This window comes from Myxine glutinosa, chromosome 11, assembly GCF_964187855.1.
Source record: "Myxine glutinosa chromosome 11, kmMyxGlut1.1, whole genome shotgun sequence".
NCBI lineage: Eukaryota > Metazoa > Chordata > Myxini > Myxiniformes > Myxinidae > Myxine > Myxine glutinosa.
The window spans coordinates 46,971,559-46,995,910 of NC_136271.1; the positions used below are offsets into that span (position 1 = coordinate 46,971,559).

Here is a 24,352-nt window from a genome sequence, read left to right on the forward strand (position 1 = left end):
TTTTTTTTACAATTTTTTAAATACGTATTGCCTAAGAATATGTTTGTATAAAATTGTAAAAATTTAGCTCAAGGTAACTTCATCTAACCTTATTTTGTCAAGTTTTCCTGTAACCACTCCAAACATCCAATCTTTATTTTGATGTATGTATTAAATGCACACCACACTATGGTCCGAAGGGCCGATGGTCCGAAAGGTTGAATTATAATAGCTCACGGAGACGCTGCCTTTAATGGGGCTAAACCCCAATCAATAATAGCCAACAATGCATCGTAAATAAATGAGATCTTATGTGCATCATCAGCAATGTTTGTGTTCCACGGCGTTGTTGGTCTCCCGGTGTCAGCAACGAAGTGACGTCATCGGGAGCTGTTTTTGCAATAATTGGTCGATCGACTGGTGAGGTGAAAATATAAGGTGAGCTTGCAATGAGTGTTTCGATCTTTTTCGTTGGAGATCTTTAAAGTGCGGTGAGTTGTATTTTTTAATATATTCAGGAAGCAAATAAATGGATTAATCACTGGAGGTGTTCATTAAAAATGGTTGTGTTATTGGTACGGCAAGCGGAAGTCCATTTTGTACGAACTACGAAGTCAGTCGGTTGTTGAAGAGTAAGGCAAGAAAGCAATGGTTTTTATTGTTTTTAAACTAGAGTGCGTTATTATTTAGTATCGGCCTATTTAATTGACTCAGATTTGTATTTTATCATGAGGAGATTTGTAGGAGATGGAAATTGTTTTTGATATCTATCTATAATTCCAGTAATCTCTGTATGTCTGTGTGTATGTCTGTGTGTATGTCTGTTTGTCTGTGACCGCTGTTTCTCGACAACCACGGGTCCGATATACTTGAAACTTGCCAGGTATATTGCTGGGGACCCGAGGATGTGCCTTTTCAAGGTTTGAAATTAATCGGACAAGTGGTTCCCAAGGTATGGTCACCGTACTCGCAAGCCGTTCGCTTTGGCTTTGCGAATGGACCAAACCATTTCATGTAAATAGAGGGGGGGGGGGGGGTTCTGTGGTCGTTCGCTTTGGCCTGAGGATGTGCCTTTTCAAGGTTTCATATTAATCGGAGAAGTAGTTACCGAGCTATGTCCAAAAAACGATTCAACCAATCAGAGCAGCGAGCTATCACGTGTGCCGAACGTGGCGAACAGACTCTGCCTCGGACGGCACATTTGAGAGCGTATTCATTTATTTCACGTTGGCAAACTATGTTGGCGTTAAACTATGTTTTAAAACTAATTAAAACTAATTTGCGATTCATCGTAACTGCGATATGCGACCTTCCGGACAGTCAAATGAGGACGTCACTTCCGGACTTACGGATAGTCATAGTGACGACGTACTGATGCTGAACGTGGCGAGCAGACGCTGTAAGGTACGATCGATTGTAGTACACGTTTATAATAACTCTGCCGATACAGGCCCGATTAACTGCAGCGCCATCCGAGCTGCGGCGTCGGGACGATACATTCATTGTACAGTCACATCACGCACTTACGGGCACGCGCATGGGCCCATGGGCACGCCCATGCATGCATGGGCGAAGACATTTTTTTTTTTTTTTTTGGCAAGGAACGGGCACCCACGTACGGGCACGTCCAAGTAAACTATAAAGCTTAAAGGTGTTTTTCATGTGAAATCCCGGTGGACAGTGGACGTGCACAGCGTTTATCGGCCATGATCCCGGGGGCACAAATATGGCACTGAAGCACGCGGTGCGCGTGACTTGCTACCAAGGAGGAAGCGGACAACGCGGTAAGTTTATCGTTCTTTATTCCAAAGAGGTCACTGTAGCACTGGCGGCTTGGCGGCTGGCGCGCTCCTGGCTGCGCGCCCGGTGTATATCCTGAGGCCACGCCTACCCCTCGGGCGTGGCCGCCGCCCACTTGGTGCGGTGAATGATGTCACCACGCCAGTGGGCTTTCGTGTACGCCACACGCGCCCCCCCAGAATTCCTGCGCACCTGGAGGGCCAGTTTGCGGGGCAAACGGATGACCCGGCCGAAGCGCCCCCTGGCGACCGGCGGCGTCCGGGGTGCAGGGATGCCAGGTGGGATGCCCCCGGCTGTACCCGGGATGGGTGCCGGACCGGGGGGCGGCGCGCCTGCGGTGCTGGGCGGTGCCGGGGGCCCGCCCGCGGGGGGGGCGGCCCCCATGCGGGGGCCGAGCCACCGACGGTGGGTGGTCCACGTCGAGGTGGGCCGGCTTGAGGCGGTCTATGGAGACCCGGTCAGGAGTGCCGCCGATGTCCAGGGTGAAATGTTTCACCCCGGACTCCAGCACGCGGAAAGGCCCGTCGTACGGGGGCTGCAGTGGTGTCCGGTGGGCGTCGTGCCGGACGAAGACGTACTCCGCGGTGCGAAGCTCCGGGGCGACATGTGTTGGAGGGTGCCCGTGGTGCGCCGTCGGCACCGGGGCGAACCTCCGGGCGGTCTCCTGCAACGCAGAACGCTCCTGCGCCGCGGAGCAAGGTGCCGTGGGGTCGGGGAGGAACTCGCCCGGCACCCGCAGCGGTTGTCCAAAGACCAACTCCACCGCGCATGCGCGCAGGTCCTCCTTGGGCGCCGTCCGGAGGCCCAGCAGGACCCAGGGGAGCCTGTCAACCCAGCCGCCGTCGCGGAGGGTGGCCCGGAGCGCGGCCTTCAACGAGCGGTGGAATCGCTCGCACAGGCCCTTGGCCTGGGGGTGGTAGGCCGTGGTTCGGTGCAGCTGGACCCCGAGCCCCTGCGCGACCGCGGCCCAGAGCTCCGAGGTGAACTGGGGGCCGCGGTCGGACGAGATGTCCGAGATGTCCGAGGGGGCGCCGAACCGGGCGACCCAGGTGGCGATGAACGCCTGCGCGACGTCTGCCGTCGTCGCCGCCAAAGGCACGGCCTCCGGCCACCGGGTGGTGCGGTCCACTATGGTAAGGACATGGGTGAAACCCCGCGAGGGGGGCAGAGGTCACACTAGGTCCACGTGCACGTGGTCGAACAGACGTTCCGGCACCGTAAACGGGGCCTAGGTGTGCCGGTGCACCTTCGCGCGCTGGCACGCGAGGCACGTCCTGGTCCAACCACGGACGGTCTTCCGGAGGCCATGCCAGACAAACTTGTCGGCGACCAACCTCTGGGAGGCCTTCGTGCCCGGGTGGGACAGGCCGTGGATGGCGTCAAAAACCTGGCGCTGCCAGCCTGCGGGCACGATGGGGCGAGGCCGCCCGAGGGAGACGTCGCAAACGAGGGCCGTGCCCGCGCCGTCGAAGGGCACCTCAGTGACGCGGAGGCCCGTGACGGCGGTGCGCAAAGCCTGGACCCCGGGGTCGGCGGCCTGGTCCGCCGCCATCCAGGCATAGTCGATGCCAAGGTGGACTGTGTGGGTGACAGCCCGGGAAAAGCAGTCGGCCACCGGGTTGTCCTTTCCCGCAACGTGTCGGATGTCCATCGTGTACTCGGACACGACCTTGCCCATCTCGAAAACCAGCGGCTTGTGGTCGACGAAGGCCGTGAACGCACGGCCCTCGAGCAGATGGCGGAAGTGCTTGACCGCCAGGTGGAGCCCGAGCAACTCGCGGTCGAAGGTACTGTACCGGCGTTCGGGCGGGCGAAGCTGCCGGCTGAAGAACGCCAGCGGTTGCCAAGCACCACGCACCCATTGCTCGTGCACCGCGCCCACCGCGTAGTCCGAGGCGTCGGTGGTGAGGGCGATCGGTGCATCGGGCGCCGGGTGCGCGAGCATGGTGGCGTTGGCCAAGGCGAGCTTCGCGCCCGAGAACGCCGCGTCCATCTGCTCGGTCCAGGTAACGTCACCTTTGCCCGGCTTCCCTCGAAGGGCCTCGTGTAAGGGGCGCAGGAGCTGGGCGATGCGGGGCAGGAACCGATGGTAAAAGTTTACCATGCCCATGAACTCCTGGAGCCCCCTAACCTTGCGGGGGCGCGGAAACACCTTCACTGCCTCCACCTTGGCCGGTAGGGGGACGGCCCCGTGCCTGGTGACGCGGTGCCCCAAAAAGTCGATTGAGGACCTCCATCCATTGTTAAGAAAGCAGAAGCAGCATGTCCAGAGTAGAGTGACCAGGTCTGAAACCAAATTGATGATCAGAGATCAAGCCATTGGAGAACAGGAAAGATTTCATATCTGAAGCAATGATGGATTCCATGACTTTGCTGATAATTGGGAGAAGGCTGATTGGTCTGTAGTTGCTAGGATCTGTTTTTGCACCTTTTTTGTGCAAAGCGGTGATGTTGGTTGATTTCCAAGCAGATGGCAGATGACCTTGAGCAAAATAGGGTGAAGAGAACAGAAAGAGGGAGTGAAAGAGCGGAAGAACATGATTTTAGGACCCGTGGGCTGATGCCGTCAGGACCAGTTGCAGAATCAGTCGAGGGTTGACAGAAACTTTTCCACCTTGTCAGGAGGAAAGGACAGAGTCCAGGAGCAGCTGGGTACGGTGGGTACAGAGAGGGATGGATTTGGGACACAAAACTTATACCTGGGCTATATACATAAAACTTATACACTTATACCTGGGCTATAAGCAACGAATATCATGGTTGGTTGGCTGTGAGTTGGATCGAGGTTCCTAACAGAAAACGAACTTGTCCATCCCGATTCGATTATTTCATTTTAAATAAAAACAAACGGCCTGGTTACAGTTTCGTTGATGCTCGACAGCAAATGTAGGAGACTTATTACGTACCAACAAACCTTCCTAAACTCATTTTTTTGGAGCAGTCACAAGACCTTATCTATGTGAGCACAATTATGATCATCAACTCCGCCACCAAAGATGGATGGAGGTTATGTTTTCACCCCTGTTTGTCTGTCCGTTTGTGAACAAAATAGCTCAAAAAGTTGTGGACGGATTCGGAAGAAATTTGGCAAAGATGTAGCGTATGTGACGAGGACGAAACGATTAGATTTTGGTGAAGATCCGGTTTCGGATCTGGATACTATAATTTTTTTGTGAATTGTCACTATTGAGAGATAGGGCCAAAAACTATACATAGCAGACTATCTCAAAATGTTATGGATGGATTTGGACGAAACTTGGTGGACCGGTTGGGTGTGTGACAATGAAGAATCTATTCGATTTTGGTGAAGATCCGGATCTGGATCCAGCTCGGATAATTTTTAAAGTGATTCTTCACCATTGAGTGATATGGCCAACCAGGCGGACGTATGCTCTCCACTGAGTGCCGTTCTAGTCATCCTACTGTGATACTGGACATTGTTTGAGGTATCAATACAAATTTACTGATATCTTAATTTGCCTGATTCATTGAGAATTTATCTCGATTATGATCTGTTACGGATTCGTCCCTAATGATTGTTGTGATTATTGTTGTTGGTTCGAAGTATTCTGGTGATTGTGGTTGAAGGGAAAGGGTTATTATAGTTAAAAGATTTAAAAGCGCTCCTGGTAAAATGTGGCAGGAAATCCGGATCGTGACCGGAAGAGGTGGAGCGAGGAAGAAGAGGTGGTAGGAGATCGTAAAACAGACGTGGTTGTTGAAGCTCCGGACCGAGCGTTCGACGTACAGTGCGAGTGAACTTTGCGTCCTTGAAGGGAAGTTTGGGCGATAAGAGTTATCGCCGGAGTGCGTGGAGCTGTGTCGTCGGGTATCCTCGTTGAGGTTCCGGAGGATCCTGGCCTCAAAGCCCGGGTTCGAGGGAAAGCCGTCCGCCATCTTCGCCACGCGAGCAACCTGCAGTGAACCGGTTTTGGTCGTGTCGGCTGGGCATTATTCCCCGGTGGTTTGCCGGGGGCAGCTGTGCCAGAAAAGGCACTTGAGAATTATACGGAGGTTCGCGGATTGAACTGCAACGTGTACGTCAGAGCGCGTCTTTGTGAGGTTCCGTTCCACCGCTGTATTGCGGGGTGCTGAACAACGTGGCCTCGATCGCCTTCGACTCAATTGACTTTGATCGGGCCTTGACTCCCCGATCGTGGGAGCGCACAGAGACATTGGGACTTCGCCTTGGGGAGGTGCCGTGAGTTTGGGGTTAAGGGGCTTGATAAGGTTATCGTAAGATTTGAAAGTAGGGGTGATTGCCCCCATTGTTGTATGGCTCTGTGTGTGATTTATAATATATTATTGTTTGGTCATAACCTGGTGTGGTGGCATTATTGAGTGGACCGTTTCATTTTCTGGTTCCATTGAGGGTTTCATTATTTGCTAGATTTCAACCAAGGATAACATCTTTCTGCCGGGGACCCTCTCGGGGTTCGGAGGTCTACCGAGACCATGGGGGGGGACCCTGTAACAGAAATTGGGGGCTCGTCCAATTGATATTCGTGGGCTCGCAATTGGGTCTGCGTCCGGGATCTATAAAATTCCTAAATTTAGGCCGGGAAAGAATTCCCTAACATTCCCAGAATTCCCAAATTTGGAACTTTTTCCAACATTCCCAAATTTTTTCCAAAAACAACAAAAAAAAATTTTTTTGTTTGTTTTGTTTGTTAAAATTTTCTTGTGTGAAGGTTAACAGGTGTTACCAGTAGTCACTATGGAGTTTGACGCAGAGAAGTTTACAGTGACCCCTAGTGAAGCACAGTTCAGAGCGTTAGTGAAATCGGACTTCTGGAAATTGGCCAAACATTTTAGCTTGGAGGTCCGAACTAATATGAAGAAGGCAGAGTTGCAGACAGTGGTGATACAATCTATGGTGGGATTAGACGCATGGGAAGAGGTAGCCTGGGATTGGTTACCAGAAGAGCAAGAAAATGTGGAGCTCCGGAAACTGGAGATGCAATTACAGAGCCAGGAAAGGGAAAAAGCACAGGAAAGAGAACTCCCGGAAAGGTTAGAAGAGAAAAAAGCAGAGGAAAGGAGAGTTGAAGGTGAGAGGGGTGGGAGGGGGGAGGGGAGGGTGGGGTGGGAGGGTGGAGGGGGAGGGTGGGGTGGGTGGGGGGAGAGGGGGGGAGGGGGAAAAGGGAGGGGGAAGGGGAGGGCCAGTCAACAATGACGTTGCAGTTCTCATGGTCGGAGAGCAGCACAACAATCGCGACATCGTCCTGCATCTTCGCAACAGCACGAAGCGGATTTTGGAGACTCACCGATCCTGTGACGCCCTCCAGTACCGGCGTTGCCGGGCGGGGGAAGGGAGACCCGTACATTCCCAACCCGTACATTCGCCCTCTTGACTCAAGCTCACTCGGACAAAAGCCTCGCACAAATTACACCGTGAAGGCCCAATGGCCATGTCTATGCCACAAATCAAGTACGTGAGCGAGTCGGGCGCACTGAATTGAAAATATATAGAACGCTCATACTCCATGAAAAGTGAAGCCGCCGTGTCGCCATCTTGGTTAGCACGACTCGACCAACTCGCTTCGCGGATCTCGTTTGTTTTGAACGTGTGAATTACGTGCGAACGCGTAACTGTGAGTTTATGGCGGCAAGGAACATCACGTGATCGCTCGAATCAGCGCGCTGCTCTGCCACCGCCTCAGATTCCGTGCATAATATTCCTCGCTGAAATGCGCTGAGGTAAAAATATGGTAAAAAAATATTATGAAATAATTTTTTTAGGTCGGCCATGTTCTTCCCAGGCTCAATGGCCATGTCTATGCCAAATATCAAGCACGTGAGCCTCTCCGTTTAGGAGTCTATCGGTAACATTACACACACACACACACACACACACACACACACACACACACACACACACACACACACACACACACACACACACACACACACACAAACTGTGTTTTATATATATAGATTATTGTTTGGTCATAACCTGGTGTGGTGGCATTATTGAGTGGACTGTTTCATTTGCTGCTTCCATTGAGCGTTTCATTATTTGCTAAATTTCAACCAAGGATAACACATCTTTCTGCCGGGGACCCTCTCGGGGTCCGGAGGTCTACCGAGACCAGAGGTAAGGGGGGGACCCCGTAACAGATGACGTTTCTAATTCCTGCCCCTGAACTTTGGCAGACATTTTGGTTTACAACGTAGCAAAGAACATTGGCCAAACAAGCATTACACCTAGGTCCCCCGTCGGTGAAGTGATGCGAGTTGACAAAGTGGAAGACGCAAGGCGGCCATCTTGGATTTTGACGTGGCGACCCAATTTTCAATAGGGTTCTTCCTTGTGCCGAGATACAACCACACACCAGATTAGAAGTTGGTACTTCGCTTATTTTTCAAGATATTTCGCTCACAAGGTTCAGACATACATATAGTGGTGGCCATCTTGGATTTTGACCTGGCGACCCAATTTTCAATAGCGTTGTTCCTTATGCCGAGATACACCCACACACCAAATTAGAAGTTGGTACTTCGCTTATTTTTCAAGATATTCAGCTCACAACGTTCAGACAAACGTGGCATCAGACATACATGGCGGCGGCCATCTTGGATTTTGACGTGGGTTGCACCCACACACCAAATTCGAATGCGGTCCTTCGCTTACGGACGCACGCACGGACGGGTGGGTGGACGGACGGACACACGGACGGAGGGGAAAACTATAGTCCCCCTTTCGCTCCGTGGAGCGACGGGGGACAACTACTGAAGAACTACAGAGCTCTGTAGAGGTGTAGGGAGCATACCTCTACCAAGCTGATCAGTTTACGTTTGATATTCCACTGAGAATTGATCTGGATCTGGACCTGAACAAAATCGAATCGATTTGTTCTTCTCACCTGACCAACTCATCCACCAAGATTTGTCAGAATCCATGCACACTTTTTGATATATCGTGATATATATTGTTTTTGGCCCCCATCTCTCAATGGTGAAAATCACATAGTGTAAAATTGAGAGTATCCGCCCAAAGGGGAGCGATCTTGTTCCAAGGAAGTGAAAGCATGCAACATGTTCTGCTGACACATACCTTTATCTGGGCATTGTATAAGTGACTGAAAGCTGCCTCAATCGCTCCCGAATAATAATAAAAAAATTTAAACGAAAAAGCATTTTAAAATGCAAAGCCCGTCTGCATCTGCTTCATATTCACGTCTTCTTCCTCTGTATGCTGAACATGACTTCAAAAAAATTGATTTATGCAGCCTTGAGCTTTGAGCTAATGCTTAAAAAATCAAAAAAAACAATCACCTTCTAGCTTTTGATTGGTGAACCCATTCAGTGACCCAATATGCAAATTCTTAGAATTTCAGGTCAATAGGATGAAAATTTGTGATTTTATGCAGCCTTGACCTATGACATTTTCATCTAAAAGAAACAATCTGTTTCTAGCTTTTGATTAGTCAACAAATATGGTGAGGCAATATGTAAATTCTTAAAACTTAAGAAAAATTGCATGAAAATTGATGATTTTAGGTGAAAATTTGATTGCAAAGCTCAAATGGTAAATTACGATTTCAGGTCAATTGGATGAAAATTGATGATTTTTTGGTGATGCTGACTTTTGACCTTTTTCCAAAATTATTTGTCACCATATTCTCATAAAGCTTTGTTGAAAATTTGATGAAAAAAGCTCAAATGGTTAAATTTATGGCCGGACACACACCTACACACATCGCTGCGTGGGGGACGGGATAATAACCCGGGTTACATAATGAATGAAAAACATGCCTACTGCTTAGAATTCAAAACACTTGACTGCATGGGGACAGGAATACTGCACCTAACTTTAAAAGTTATGCTGATCCTATGTAGCAAGTCTGGATGTAATCGGCCCAGAACAACTGTAGGTGGAGTAGTGCGACACACCGGTCTGTGAAATACAGTAAGGATTCTTGTATCCGGGTCTTCATCAAAATCAAATCGACACATCCTTATCACACATCCAACACAGGTTGTTTCACCACCAAGTTTTGTCCGAATCTGCTGATAACTTTTTTGAGTTATCCTGCACAGACAGACAGAGATAGACAGACAGACAGAGGTGAAAACATATTCTACGTCCAGCTTTGGTGGAAGAGATGACTAGGAATGTTCCGATGCTTCGGTGTCTTTGATATCTGTTGAAAGTTATTTTCAATACAAATCTCCTGATACCTTAATATTGAGGATCAGTTGAGAATTGATCAAAACAAGGCCAATTTGGCCATATTTCTAACCTCTACCCCGAAATTTAGATTCACATTTTTTTTGGTTGCAAGGTTTATTTTTTATTTTTCAATTAATACTTGGGCGAAGGCTCGTAATAGAGCTCTCTCCCTCTCCCTCCTCTCACTCTCACTCTCTCTCACGCTCACTCTCACTGAGCCTGGGGGAAGTGCTGCCACTCCCATCACTTCCCGGGATACTCTGGGTACCAGCGACGTCATAACAATGGCGCCGCTTTTCTCACCGTACTCAGCAGGGGCGTTTCTTCAAGAGGAATTTCCTCCTCCCCATGGATGCCAACCGATGGGGATTGTCTGTGCTCTCTGCTTTTCAAGCAAGGAAGCAGCATGTACCATTTTAAAAGTCTTTGGTATGACTTGAACCGGTCCAAATCAGATGGGTGTTTTTTAGGATACACCATCTCCTTACTGGATGGCCATTGGCTCCCTAGGGGATCTCATCCGCCCTTTGCCAGGTGTTGTTTTTGGGCCTTGCAAGGTGGCAGTCACTCTCCCCTCTGGCAAAGCCAGTGAGGGTGTCGGTTCAGTCGCCGACAACAGGACCCCATGCGACAGGTAACACCGAGTTAAATGTTACCCGTGGCAGTCCCAAAAAGACTGACCTGACTAAACGTTACGTTTCTGTATAAGAATGGATAATAGATTTCAACGTGTTAAATGCAGTTACCTGTGCAGATTCACTAGATATCATTAGTGGAGTCTTTGAAATACCATTAATGTGGATATACAGAAAGGATCGAATTATTGGGGTCGTGTTCCACGTTCTCAGCTCAACTAGAAATGAAAACCTCTTGTAATTTGTGTTTACGTTCGTTTTTACAGCCATGGCAGCTCAGCGTGTGGCAGTTGTGACTGGAGCAAACAAAGGCATTGGGTTTGCAATTGTGCAAGGTCTCGCAAAAACCTTTGATGGGGTTGTGATCTTGACCGCACGCAATGAACAGCTGGGCCATGAGGCCGTGGATAAAGTGGCCAGCCTTGCAGGACCCGCTACCAAGATCAAGTTTCACCAGCTGGACATCACGGATGACTCCAGTGTGAAGTGCCTAGCAAAGCATTTGTCAGATGAATATGGTGGTCTCGACGTCCTCATCAATAATGCTGCCATTGCATACAAGGGTGAGTCTTAACGATTGCTGTCGAACACTTAAGTGTTCGCCTAAGAGTCATTGAAGGCCTGGCCAGTTGAATGGATGCTGAGTGATGATTGTTAGCTTCATGAGAATAGGAAATGTACCTTGTTTTAGATTGAAGAGAAACTGGGAGACATTTGCAGGAAACATTACGAATGGATAAATATATATTGTTTGTCCCATTTGCCTGGTTTGAATCCGGTGAGTCGCTTCAATGCGACCATCATGGTCAACCATTTCGGGACCTTCCCTGCTGGATCACTCGCCTAGTGTCTCAATACCGTATGGATTGGAAATCCCAAATGACCAAGCGTCAAACCGATTAGGCGTCGCTTGTTTTATGCAAATTAGTCCAAGCGAGCCTGACGTGCTCCATCTGAGTGTTGAGAACCATGGGCAACTATCCCTCAATAGGCCTTTCTGGATCACCCCAGGAGAACGATGACAACCAGAACTCGCTCATAAGACCAGGTATATTTATGCCTCTGCCCCCGAAGGTAGCCAGAGACGTTTTGTTTTTGGGTTGTCCGTACGTATGTCGTTCTGTCCTTCCGTACGGGATACACCTCGTTTTTCTCGCAACCACATCTCTGATTGAGATGACACTTTTAAGGTAGGAGTGTTACGTGCTCCTCCCCGACCCCCTGGTCACGGTGTACCTCCGAGCCCCGAGAGCTTATTCTGTATGTCAAAGATCAATGGTGAAGCCACACCAATTGTTACAAACCAACAGGTATTGTATTAAGATCACACAAGAATAACAGTACAAAAACAATAGTAATCAATTGTACAACAAATAGTATATCATTCCTCCAGGCGACTGGGAAATCACACTCTCGGGTATGGACGTTCCACAGCTCGCAGTCGGCAAACCTCAGATTTACCTTCAGGAAAATCCACGTTGCACACACACACGCACACCAGATGCGTCTGAAAGCGGTGAAAACGGCTGATGTGAAGCAAAGAAAAACCTTGCGCGACGCGCAAAGGCTGAAGCGAAACAAAGAAACCTTGCTCAACGCACAAAGCGCGCGAGTCAAAATGACCGACGGCCGTACTCGAGACGTAACGGCCCGACGATAATTCTTTCCTGAATCGATCACAAAACCTGACATGCAGGTTAATCTGTCACAGCGATAACCACTCTGTCGCAGGAATCCCTTTCCTGGGAAACCCAAAGTTCACTGGTGACTCTTGCTCGCCAACGTTCGCTCTCGACCTCGAAGCGACTATGTTTCTTGTCCGACTCCACTCGCTCCGCCTTCTTTTTCTCCACCACCTCCTCTTCTTCGTCGACCGGTTCCGGTTTCATTTAAAACTAACTTTTTCACCTTTTGAAAACAGTTCATAAACAATAAACCTTTTGACAACAATAATAGTACATGGAATCGAAAATGTTTACAGTGGATTAAAACCACCACAACGGAAGTGACGAATCCGTAACAGGAGGAACACCCATGCAGAAGGTTTTATGATTATTGTGACATCATAGGTCACGTAGTATGGCAGCCATCTTAGATTAAACGCAAATAATTTAAAAAAATTCTCAAACTGCTGAATGGAAAAATTTGAAATTTGGCACATTGTCAAGTGCTCCAAATGGGGAACAAAGGCATTATAATGATGACATTGTCGGTGAAGTGGTATACTTGGCATAAATGTTTTAATCAATGCCTTATCCGAAAAATCAGAAATTGCATGCACATGATTTATGAACCATTTCTAAGGAAATATTAATTTTATGGCATCATAGGTCGCATTGTTTGGCAGTCATATTGGATTTAACCTGAAACCTCAAAAAAGCATCTTCTCCCAAACCACCAAAGTAATTGACTTGAAACTTTATGTATGTAATCGACTTGGAATGGCGATTAAAAATTGATAATGAAAACGTCATTGGTCACATGGTGTGGCAGCCATATTGGATTGAAGAAAAATATTAAATAATGATCTCAGAAACCGATTACCCTATCGATGCGAAACTTTATAAGTTTATATAACACCATTGCTGCATATAGTTTGAAAATGATGGTCGTCACGTGGTTTGGCAGCCATCTTGGATAGAAAAATGAACTTATCCGATCAACACGAAACTTTACAAACATGATCACCTACCCATACATATGCATAGTGTACATTTTTTGATGTTATATGTCTCGTGGTTTGGCAGCATATAAGCTTGAAGGCCGATATTCTTGAAGCATAAAAGCTTGAAGAAAAACCCTTCTCTGAAATTGCTTCACCGATCGATGTCTTGTCTGGGGAAAATGTGATACTTGAGAAAAGCTGAAAGGACTTTAATCGAGCTTGTTTGTTTATAGGATAGTCAACGAGGGCATCTACCCATTGTCACGGGCAGGGACTACGCTGAGGCGTATTGGCGACTCAGTCTCATTGATCGAGTGAATAATGCAAATGGCTTTAGGGAATGAAACACAAGGAGGCAATTCTTTTTTGTATGCATCACACGGCTGCAGGAAGCATAATTAGCTGAGGACACCATGGGATCTTTACCATCCACCAACCAATGCTAGCAGACGGGATGCCCGTTTAACTTCCATTCGAGGGACTTCACAAACATTGAATCGCCTTGCCTATGAAACACCGGGATGACAGTTTATAGCTGGTTTGGGAATTAAACCCAGGCTAGACAGCTTCAGAGGTGAGTGCGTGCAGAATAATCGCCTCCCTTTGACCTTTTTCGCTTTTTGTTGTTGCATCCTGAATTTAAAATGGATTCAATTAAGATTTTTTTTTTTAACTGATCTTTTTGTGTTTTGTAGATATCACCCGCCACAAAGCCTTTAAGGTCACTCGAGGTTGGGGCTACACAAATGAAAGTATAGATATGAGACATAAAGAAGGAATCTATTGGCATTCCTCTTGAATTGAGGTAGGTTTGGGTAGAGGGGAAAGTAGGATGCAGGTAAACTGTTCCAGAGTGATGCTGTGCGGGGGGGGGGGGAGTAGGGGGAAACTAGAAGAATACCTCGTAGTCTTACTTCTTGGGACAGATATAGTGTATGGATGGGAAGAAACCACCAAATGTGCAGAGCGACTGAAAGTATGCTCAGGTGAAACAACCTGTCATCAACCCTCGGAGCACAATCTGTGGTAATATCTGTAGAAAAGGCTCGAGGAAACAACACAGTGCGGACTGAGAGAGTCTCCAGGGATGATGCTAACTCCTGTTCCACCAGAATGACAGCACGGTGCTGGATTCTGTCAAGAAGAGATAGGTGACAGGCCAGAGCACCAGCCCAAATATGGCAATGATACTCCATGACCGGATGTATCGTGGCCTTGTATCGTTGGAGCATAGCAGCTTGAGAAAGGTATCGCCAAGGACAAAATAAGCAGCCAAGATGCTGGGACGCTCTTTTAGCTATACCAGAGATGTCCTTTTCCCAGCTTGGGTTTGAGCTGATATCCAATCCATGCAGACTGATAACAGGGGAGTTCCTGCAAAGGTGAAGAATCCATAGACGGGGTTGGAAAACAAGGTGCTCTTGAACTAGACACAGACTACAAGGTAGTATTTTTGGTTGAAAGTAACAAGCCAGTGTTTTCCCCAGTTTATCACTCTCTAGGTCCTGATTGAGAGTGGTACTGGCATGGTCATGGGTAGGAGACTCGGTTCCTGGGTAGGTAGTATACAGTGAGTCATCTGCATAAATGCTTGAGAGAATACAATCGGGCAGATCATTGATATATAACAAGAACAATATTGGACCTAACGCAGACCCCTGAGGCACACCAGTATTTATGTACAGCAGATGACTGTCCCTCATGCACCGCAGAAATTTGATGATTTGCAAGGACGTCAGAGATTGTATCAAGCAATTTTCCAGAACTGCCATATTATTTTAGCTTATGGATGAGGCCCTTGCGCCACACTTCGTCAAAAGCCTTTGAGATGTTGAGAGCAACAACACTGGCTTCTCTGCAATGAACCAAAGCCCTATGCACATGTTTCGTGATTAGGTATAGAACATCATCAGAAGACCTTGAATGTCGAAAGCCATACTGGCCATCAGTTCGGAGATTGTGGGTTTCCAGATGAGTCATGAGTTGTTGTTTTATCAAGGATTCAAACACTTTGCTGATAATGGGTAGAAGGCTAACGGGCCGATAGTTATATGGATCTGATTTCTCACCGGAGCCTTTAAAGAAGGGGAATTGCAGGGATTCTTTCTGGTCCAGTAGATTTTGAAATGTGAAGCCTTTGAATAATCTTCGCAACTTTCCTGGATGTGACAGTGGAATGGCTGCTGTGAAGACGGGAAGGACAAACAGGCAATGGATGTCCGTGGTCTTCAAGCGTGGAGTTTGCAACAAAATGCTCAGCAAAGAGGTTGACTTTATCAATACGAGAGGTAAACACTTCAGGGCCATTGAAGAGGACAGGAATCGATGATGGATTACGGTTGAGAATGCTGTTTGTAATTCTCCAAAAATCTCCAGAGCCGTTTATTGAAGAGAATCACAAACAGATTATGCATACTGTCTCTTAGCATTCTCTAATACTCGTTTACAGTGGTTGCTCACCAGTTGAAACAAATGATGCGCCTCACTCGACCCAACAAGATGATACTGTTGAAAAAGGTGATTGCGATGGGCGATATCAGCAGAACAAGCCGGAGTGGACCGTGGCTGAGGGGTGTCACTTAGGTCCGAGAAGGGATAAAGAGGTCCATACCAATACAGATCCACTCAGTAATTTCCTTGGCAGCTTCAGATGGGTTGTGACAAAGGATTGAGTTCCCGTGAGCATCGGCAAGAAAAGAATGCACGGCATTCCAGTCAGCCTTGCTATATTAGAAGACAGTTCCATGGACTGGGTGAACAACAGTTGATGGTGAAGAATAAGAAACCCGAACTTCGACGTTGACGTGATCAGAATTTCCTAGAGGAGGGTATGGGGGTATAATTTTTGCAGTACAATATCCAGGATTTGAACACAAAAACAGATCAAGAAGTTACTTGCGATCAATAACTCGATCAGGAATTTCAGTCAGAGCTGAGATGATCTGAGTAAGGTCATGTGACATGGCAAAGTTAAATGCACTGACACCAGGAGCCTCAGTGCTGTGAGTAAACAAACTATTCTTCGTGATGAACATTAAGGTCTCCATAGACCATAATATAAGCAGTTTGGTGTCAAGACAGCGCCATATCATGTCAAGACAGCGGGGTATTATGTGTAGATTAGTGACAAAACAAATCTCAATGCAAGCCATTTTAAATTCAGGCTGCAACACAACAAAGTGTGAATACCTTCTGAAGACAGTACGTCTTGGCCATCCTGTACAAGGAAGCAATAACAGGTACATAACTAGAACTGTGAGCAGTGATGACAGGCTTTCAGGCAAAATGGCCACCATACCACGTGACTGACGTATTCATTTTCAATACATTTTCCTCATGCGTAGATAAAATCTGTAAATTTGAGTTTGGATCGGTTAAGCGGTTGTGAAGATATAAATTTTCAATTTTTTCCTTAAATCCAAGATGGCCACCATGTCACATGACTGATGTCATCGTTTACAAATATTTTAATATTTTTTTAATTTATTTTTATATCATTTTTATACAAATATTATTATATCAACACATAATGGTGCCTTTTTGTCATGAAGTGAATGTCTGCTTGGACCTCTTATGATCCTCGGAAGCATGTTGCGGAAGTTTCTTCCAAACAAGTTGGTCCGCGGTTGCTTCTTTGTTTGCCTCCATTCTACTTTGACTTTGGTGAATAGCAAATTCTGTAATACTTAAACAGTACAATTATATGGTTTACAGCACAGTAGTAATGGCATGCTTCCTTGTGATGATTCAGATGATGAGTAATGGCTTGCCATGGTGAATAATATGACTCGTCATTTTTATGAATCCTGCAGTTGCAGGCACCACACCTTTCAGTGAGCAAGCCGAGGTCACATTGCGAACCAACTTCTTTGCAACGCTGCGCTCGAGCGATGAATTCATGTCACTGCTGCGTCCGTCTGCACGAGTTGTAACCGTGTCCAGCACGTCGGCTCTGCGTGCTCTCAGTGGGTGCTCTCGTGAGCTCGCCAACCGTTTCCGTGACCCCGAGCTCAGCCGAGAAGAGCTTGCGACATTGATGGAGAAGTTCATAAAGGATGCAAAGGTATGTATTCATTAAAGATGAAAATGCCAGAAAGGTACTGTCATCCTTTGTAAAGCAGTACAGGTATGTTCTGGACACAATTGCTCACATTGAATGGAGAAGTTAAAAATAAGAAGTTTGAAACTCCTTTGAGATTTCTCCACATGCTAAATACACAGAAAACTCACTTTAATGCGATACCAAACATATGATCATCGCTGGTGCAGTTCTCAAGTTGTGGAGAAATACTTTTGGAGTTGGCGTTAACATCGTATTGAGTAATTTGCTCAAAACTTACTCCACTCACCGTAGTGGGAATTTCTAATGGAGAAATCCCAGTGAAATTTGTTACACTCATAGTTATTATTTTGAATACAAGATTGAGGCTCATCAAAAAGTAAGGATTGAGAGTACAAGGGTAACATCGTGATGGTTGTCCCATTGTCCTTGGAACAGATGGACAATGCCCTTGAAGCCTGTGAGCAGATGAATGTGGCAAACTTGAAGATTTTGATCAATGAAAGATTTTGATTTTTCTCACCATCTGCTCGTGACTTGTTATCGTTTACCTGAGACCAGGTTGGTTTGCCTCGGTGGGAATCCAAGTCCTCAATCCCACGGCCTTCAGTTCGATAACCTCCGTGACATACTAGATTCATCCTTGTCAATACGTCATTTTTGTTTTTACCACAAAGCGAACAAAATACTGAAGTGTGCATGGGAAGGAGTGGGATATTCATTCTCAAGATGACCAGGAAGTGTTTGTGTTTTCACATTTCGCATCATTGATATACACGGTCTGTCAGTCACTGTAAATGGCTTCATGTTTTGTGTATGTAAGCAACAAACCAGGAAGTAGATTGTGGTCAGATTGAGCCAAACTCAACGGTTTCGGTCTCCTTGTACGTTGATCTTCCAGATGTTGGAATATGAATGAATGCTCGTTTTAAGGCCGTTTCTCCCCGCTAGAGTGGGGGTTAGCCTTGCAGGCCCCATGACAATCATGGTTCCTTGTTTGAGGCAATGTTTTTGTGGCCGGATGCCCTTCCTGACGCCAACCCTTAGTCACCTCTTATGATGCGCTAGGATACGGTGTACCTATTCTAAATTGGGGTACACACCGGTATCATTCATCCCAGGAAGCTGGTACTCAAATATAGTAAGCCATTCCTTTGGCTCCGCAAGGGGCATGGGGCTACCGGGGCAGTTTTTCCTTGGGTGGTGGGTACAGTCCTGGATGGGTTTCCAGCATGAGGCAGGATACTCAAATGGCTCATTCTTCTCATTAAGCTGGTACTCATTTTGCTGACCTCGGGAGGATGTCGGGCTGAGTCGACCCACCTGGTGTTGTCTAACGGAATGACAGGGGCTTCAACGCAGAACCTTAAGAGGATAAACTTGCAACTTTAACCATTAAGCCAACATGAGGCTTCCATGACGATAGCTGCTTTGCATTTAAACTTCACCGCTAAATGCTGTTTGTCCCGTGGATGAAACCCAGGCAGATAACCACAAAGCTAACGGCTGGCCAAACAGCGCATATGGCATGAGCAAGGTGGGGGTGACCTGCCTGACACGCATCCAAGCACGAGAAATCGGCCACACCCGACCTAACGATAACATCCTCGTCAACTGCTGCTGTCCAGGTGTGTTAATGCAGTAATGTTTGTGAAAGTGAAACAAAAGTTATACTTCAAAAACCTAGGACTACAAGATGTTTGTTCCAATATGATTTTGTTACCTCTGCCACCAAAGGTGGAAGGCGGTTATGTTTTCACCAATGTCTGTCTGTTTGTTTGTGAACAGAATATCTCAAAGTTGTGGACGGATTAGGACGAAATTTGGTGGACAGGTTGGGTGTGTGACAAAGACGAAATAATTATATTTTGGTGAAGATCTGAATACGGATCTGAGAATTTTTTAAAAAGTTTCTTCACTATTGAGTACAACAACAACAACAACAACAACAACAACAACAACAAGCATTTTAAGGCCATTTTCCCTGCGAGAGCGAAGGTTAGCCTTGCGGGCCCCATTACAATCTTCTCCATTTTGCCATATTTTCTAAATCTCCCTTTCTTAACCCCCTTGTCCGCATTTCTTCTTCCACCACCTTTAGCCAAATCTTTCTCGGTCTTCCCCATCCTCTACTTCCTTCTACATTCATTTCCTTCATTCTTCTCAACCAGTCACTTTCATCCTTCCTCAACACATGACCAAACCATCTCAAACTGTTTCTCTTCACAGCATTCATCATAGGCTCTATTCCCATCATTCTTCGCAATTCATCATTTGTCTTCCTCTCTCTCTCAACGATACTCCACACATCCACCGAACCATTCGCATTTCCACCCTTTCCAGCCTTCATTACCCATGTCTTGCTCCCATATATCATAACACCTCTCACACATGCAGCATACACCTTTCCGTTCAGCTTCAACGACACTCCCCTCCTCGTCAGCACGCCACTCAGTTCCCGAAACTTCTTCCGTGCACATCTCACTCTGGCAACCGTTGCCGCGTCTGATCCACCTTCTCCATTCAGCATGTCTCCTAGGTAGCAAAATACTTTCACACCTTCCAGCTTCACTTCGTCTCCGAGATCCAATTCAACATTTCCTCCATCTGCAGCTCCCTCTGTGCACATCTTACACTTGAATGTCGTTGCCACACTGGTTAATGACCCTCTCAGACCACTACATTTTTGATGAACCCACTCAGCGCACATTGTACATTGAATGGAGTTCACTCCGACACCCTTTCTGCACACAGCACACGGCCACTTCCCAGTTCTTTCCACCTCACCACATGCTTTACCACTTGCCATCACCTTCGTTTTTCCGATATTCAACTCGGACGTTTTGTCTCCATACATTCCTTCCACTTGTTCATCTTCTCCTTCAGTCCATCCATACTCTCCCCAATCAACACCAATCTGCATACAACAACTCCCACAGTAAACCCTCCTTTACATTCTGAGCCAGCACCTCCATCACAGCTACAAATAGTAGTGGACTTAGTACCGACCCCTGATGCACTCCCAACTTCACCTCAAACTCACCACTGTTCCCGTCCTTCGTCCTTACAGCTGTGCGTGCTCTCTCGTACATTGCCATCACTACTCTGATCAACCATTCCTCCACTCCTAACTTCCTCAATGCCCATGTCATGATCTTCTTCACTATTGGGTGATCGGGCTTAAACTGATATATCCAGGATGTCTCAAAGTTGTGGACATTCAGACAAAACTTGGTGGACAGGTTGGGTGTGTGACGAGGATGAATCGATTTGATTTTGGTGAAATCCGGATACGAGAATTTTAAAGATATTGAAGTGATTCTTTACCATTGAGTGATAGGGCCAAAAACGATATGTATCATGGTGTCAAAGTTGTGGACGGGTTATGACAAAACTAGGTGGATGAGTTTGGTGTGCTACATATTTTGTATGTCAACCACTCCTTCCAGTGAATTGACTTGAAATCATAATCCCTGCTTCCATCAGGTGAGCCTCGGGGTGTCCCCGCTTCTTTAAAAAAAAAAAAAAATTGGAAGCATTTCTTATGAAACTAACAATGTGCCTTCGCAGTCAAACATGTTAAACTTGAAAAAATTTCCGCGATGAATCAGGAACAGCCAGGAACCTATCCCTCTCTTTTCCCCATTGAAACAACGAGCAACGGTACCCACCCTAAGGGCGGGGCTTCAATTTGGAGGCGCGATTTATATAAACATCCGTTAAATATCACACGCAAATCATCAAAATCTAAACAGATTTTTGTTTTTATTTTCGTAATCCTTTAATGAACGTTTAATGTTTAATGAACGTTTAAGGAGCGTAAGAATAAGCGTCATGAAATATAAATCGTTTAAGTGACAATGTTTTAATTGTGACGATGTTGTGATGATGTTTGTGTTCACGGTAGTGTTTGACATGACGGTGTGACGAACTCTTCCGATATAAACGTGTAGCTCCGAAGTAACACTGCAGCATGCGCAAAGCGACCCGAGAAACAGGTGTAGCTGCCACTTCCAGGTTACAGATTCGGCGCGCACTCTTCACACACAAACGTGCGACTGAGAAAGACATGTCGCGGCCGCTTCTGTTTTGCAGAATTCAATCTTTTTTCAAAATGGGCGCCATTATAGATTTTGATTACTTGCGCGTGATATTTAACGGATGTTTATATAAATCGCGCGTCCAAATTGAAGCCCCGCCCTTAGGGCGGGTACTGTTGCTCGTCATATATATATATAATGGCGATACAACAATTTTTTACCGCTTTGCTTTGAAGAACGGGAATGAAGGGGGAGGAGCGTGTTAATATGTCTGGTTGAAGGCTTTGGCCGGTTAGGGTGCCGGCTTGGGATCCTCGGATCCTGAGTTTGAATCCCGGTCGATCGTTGAATTAACGCCAGGGGGGTTGACTCAGCCTGTCATCCTTCTGAGGTCGGCAAATTGAGTACCAGCTTGCTGGGATGAATGATCCCGGTGTGTACCCCGGTTTAGAATAGGTACACCGTATCCCTGCGCATCGTAAGAGGCGACCAAGGGTTGGCGTCGGGAAGGGCATCCGGCCATAAAAAGCATTGCCTCAAACAGGGAACCATGAGCTCATGGGGCCCGCAAGGCCAACCCCCGCTCTAGCGGGGAAAATGGCCTTAAAACGATCATTCATATTTATTTTTGAAGGCTTTGGGTGGTGAGGGGGCTGGAAGCCAGATTTTAATCTTACAGCCACCATATTGGTGCTCGCTGTCACTGTGATGCGAAGCGAAAGACGCCTCAGAGCTGTCACATTCACAATCACTATGTCGTATGCACTCCCGGTATGTGTTTCCTTCATTGTAAAAACTACTTGTTTTGATTTGTATTTGGAAAAATTCCAAATCAAAAACTACTTGTTTGAAAACAAAAAATTGATTTAGATTTGGAATACCAAATCAAAAGTTAAAAGGATTTTGAGCCGATAGGTGTTACGGCCTTGGCAAGGTCGATTGAGCCAGTGATCTGTTCGCGTATACATCGCCCAAATAGCTATGTGGAATTCTCTCATGTAGAGATTAAACGTCGTTTGAACTTTGGCCGAGGTCATTATTTACTTTTAATGATGTTTACATATGAATGATGTTTAATGATGTTTATATTGGTTTTGGGTCGTCCTTTCCGCATATCTCGTGGGATTGTGAGTTGGAGAGACGGCCGTGATGGTGAGGAGGGGGTTGGAATTCTCTCAAGCAGGGATTCAACCCGTGTCCTCATAAAAGGTCTTTGTCCGAGGTCACTGAGTCCGATTGGTGCAGCTGTGCAGCGATCGGTGCAGCCGTTTGTGCGGCACCCGGGAAAACAACATCGTCACAATGAAAACATCGTCGCAATGAACGTTATGCGAACGCGAATGTTATGCGGGAGTCCAAACCTGAGAATGATGGAGACCAAAGCTGGAATTGGAAAAACTAAATAGCCTATTTTACTCCTGGAGATCCCAGGATTACCCACCCAAAATATCGTTACGACCGGTTCACCAATTTTTGCGGTACCTTCGAACGGACAGACAGACAGACAGACATTTGGTGAATTATCGCAAGATGCCCCCATATTCACAGATTTGTCATTCGCGGCATTTAACAGGGACATATCCTCCACGAATGTCGGCGGTCCGACTGTATTAACTTGTGTTTATAATTCTATCGGATTGCTTATTTGAACTAAAAGGTCTTCAATGATCTCTGTGACCCCTTTGGTACCTCAGGCTGGGTGCGTACAGACATGGCTGGTCCTAAAGCTACACTCTCACCTGAAGAAGGTGCTGTTACCCCACTGTATCTTGCCCAGATCCCTCCTGGTGCAAGCAGTCCACATGGACAGTTTGTTTTTGAGAAACAGGTGAAGGAGTGGTGATTTGGGCCTTTCATATTCGCCTTGATGTTTGTAATCGGCCAAATTGAAATTTTGTTGAAAGTAATTTTGAAAAATACATTTTTGAATTGTATGACTATCTGTGGCTTCCTCAATGATGTTAAACATTTGATTTGTTTGAGCTAAGCTTTGATTATCCTCTGAAGTATGGAAAACGATACTCTGGTTTTATCAAATTGTTCTCTCCTGGTACTTCAATCGCTTCACCAAGTTCCATCACGAACGCACACACTGGGTCTAGTCCTCCAGAGATCGCTCATTCTGTTAAGACATGAAATAATTTGATTGATAATTGAAACTTTTTCGATGAAGACCTCAATTTATGTTTCGAGACTAATTTCACCTCTATGTTGGTGACCTGAAGACATGATGACAGATGAACTGTTCTTCCATGGAGTGCATTGTTTGTTGATAATAATGGAATTTTGTTGGATTAATCCCTAATTATTTGATTAAAAGGTATGCATCATCATAATGAAATAAAATTGTTACATTGAACCATTCATTGTGCATTTCTCTTGATGATAGAGCCAGCTCTGTGTAAGGAAAGATCACATGACATCAGGTTCCTCAATGTGGATCAGGTAGAGACAGATTGGAGTGTGTTCAGAAGGTAATCCAGCACGTACACGAGATTGATTTAACTTTGATCCCTTCAGCCATTATCGTGGTAACTAAGTCATTTTTTACTTAACATGACCTCTGACCCCAAAATCTGTTGATATTTACATCGTGATACATTTGCCAAGTTTGATTTACCAAGTAAAGTTGTCACATTTGTACCTGACATGACCTTTGACCAATCGGTTAATCCAATCGGTTCATCTTTGCATGATACATTGATACATACTTATACCAAGTTTGTTCAAATTCCCATCACTGCTTCACGAAGTTGGCCTGGTAACAATTTTTACTGAACGTTAACTCTGACGTGTTGAGCCCAAATCTATCTGTTCATCGTTACATCATGAAACATACCTGTCCCAAGTTTGATGTGGATCCCTTCAGCCGTTTTCAAGTTATAATCTTATTATGGACTTCGACCTATTGACCCAAAAATCAAATCGGTGTTAATCTTTATCAGAATACATATTTGCACCAACTTTGGTCAAAATCCTATCACTGGTTCACAAGTT

The 24,352-nt window shown here is 46.2% G+C and overlaps 1 protein-coding gene across 4 annotated transcripts; it reads left to right on the forward strand.

The window, feature by feature from the left end:
* Positions 1-338: 338 nt before the first annotated feature.
* On the forward strand, positions 339-23,719 carry LOC144894267 (carbonyl reductase [NADPH] 1-like). 4 transcript variants are annotated; one of them, XM_078786631.1, is made up of 5 exons: positions 339-417; positions 10,857-11,153; positions 17,068-17,318; positions 18,799-18,943; positions 23,050-23,719. In XM_078786631.1, exons 2-5 carry the CDS (start codon positions 10,859-10,861, stop codon positions 23,196-23,198), a joined length of 840 nt encoding a protein of 279 aa, XP_078642757.1. In that variant the 5' UTR covers positions 339-417; positions 10,857-10,858; the 3' UTR covers positions 23,199-23,719. The 4 variants fall into 4 exon arrangements, with proteins under 4 accessions (XP_078642757.1, XP_078642760.1, XP_078642758.1 ...); XM_078786634.1 differs by having other exon boundaries at positions 402-470; XM_078786632.1 differs by lacking the exon at positions 339-417 and adding an exon at positions 481-616.
* Positions 23,720-24,352: the final 633 nt, after the last annotated feature.

What these genes read in the sequence shown, in the direction of transcription:
- LOC144894267 (XM_078786631.1), top strand. Translation starts at nt 10,859, where the DNA reads ATGGCAGCTCAGCGTGTGGCAGTTGTGACTGGAGCAAACAAAGGCATT. An exon ending in AGTTCATAAAGGATGCAAAG is followed by an intron (nt 17,319 to 18,798) that starts GTATGTATTCAT and finishes GATGAAACCCAG; the next exon opens with GCAGATAACCACAAAGCTAA. An exon ending in CGTCAACTGCTGCTGTCCAG is followed by an intron (nt 18,944 to 23,049) that starts GTGTGTTAATGC and finishes TTGGTACCTCAG; the next exon opens with GCTGGGTGCGTACAGACATG.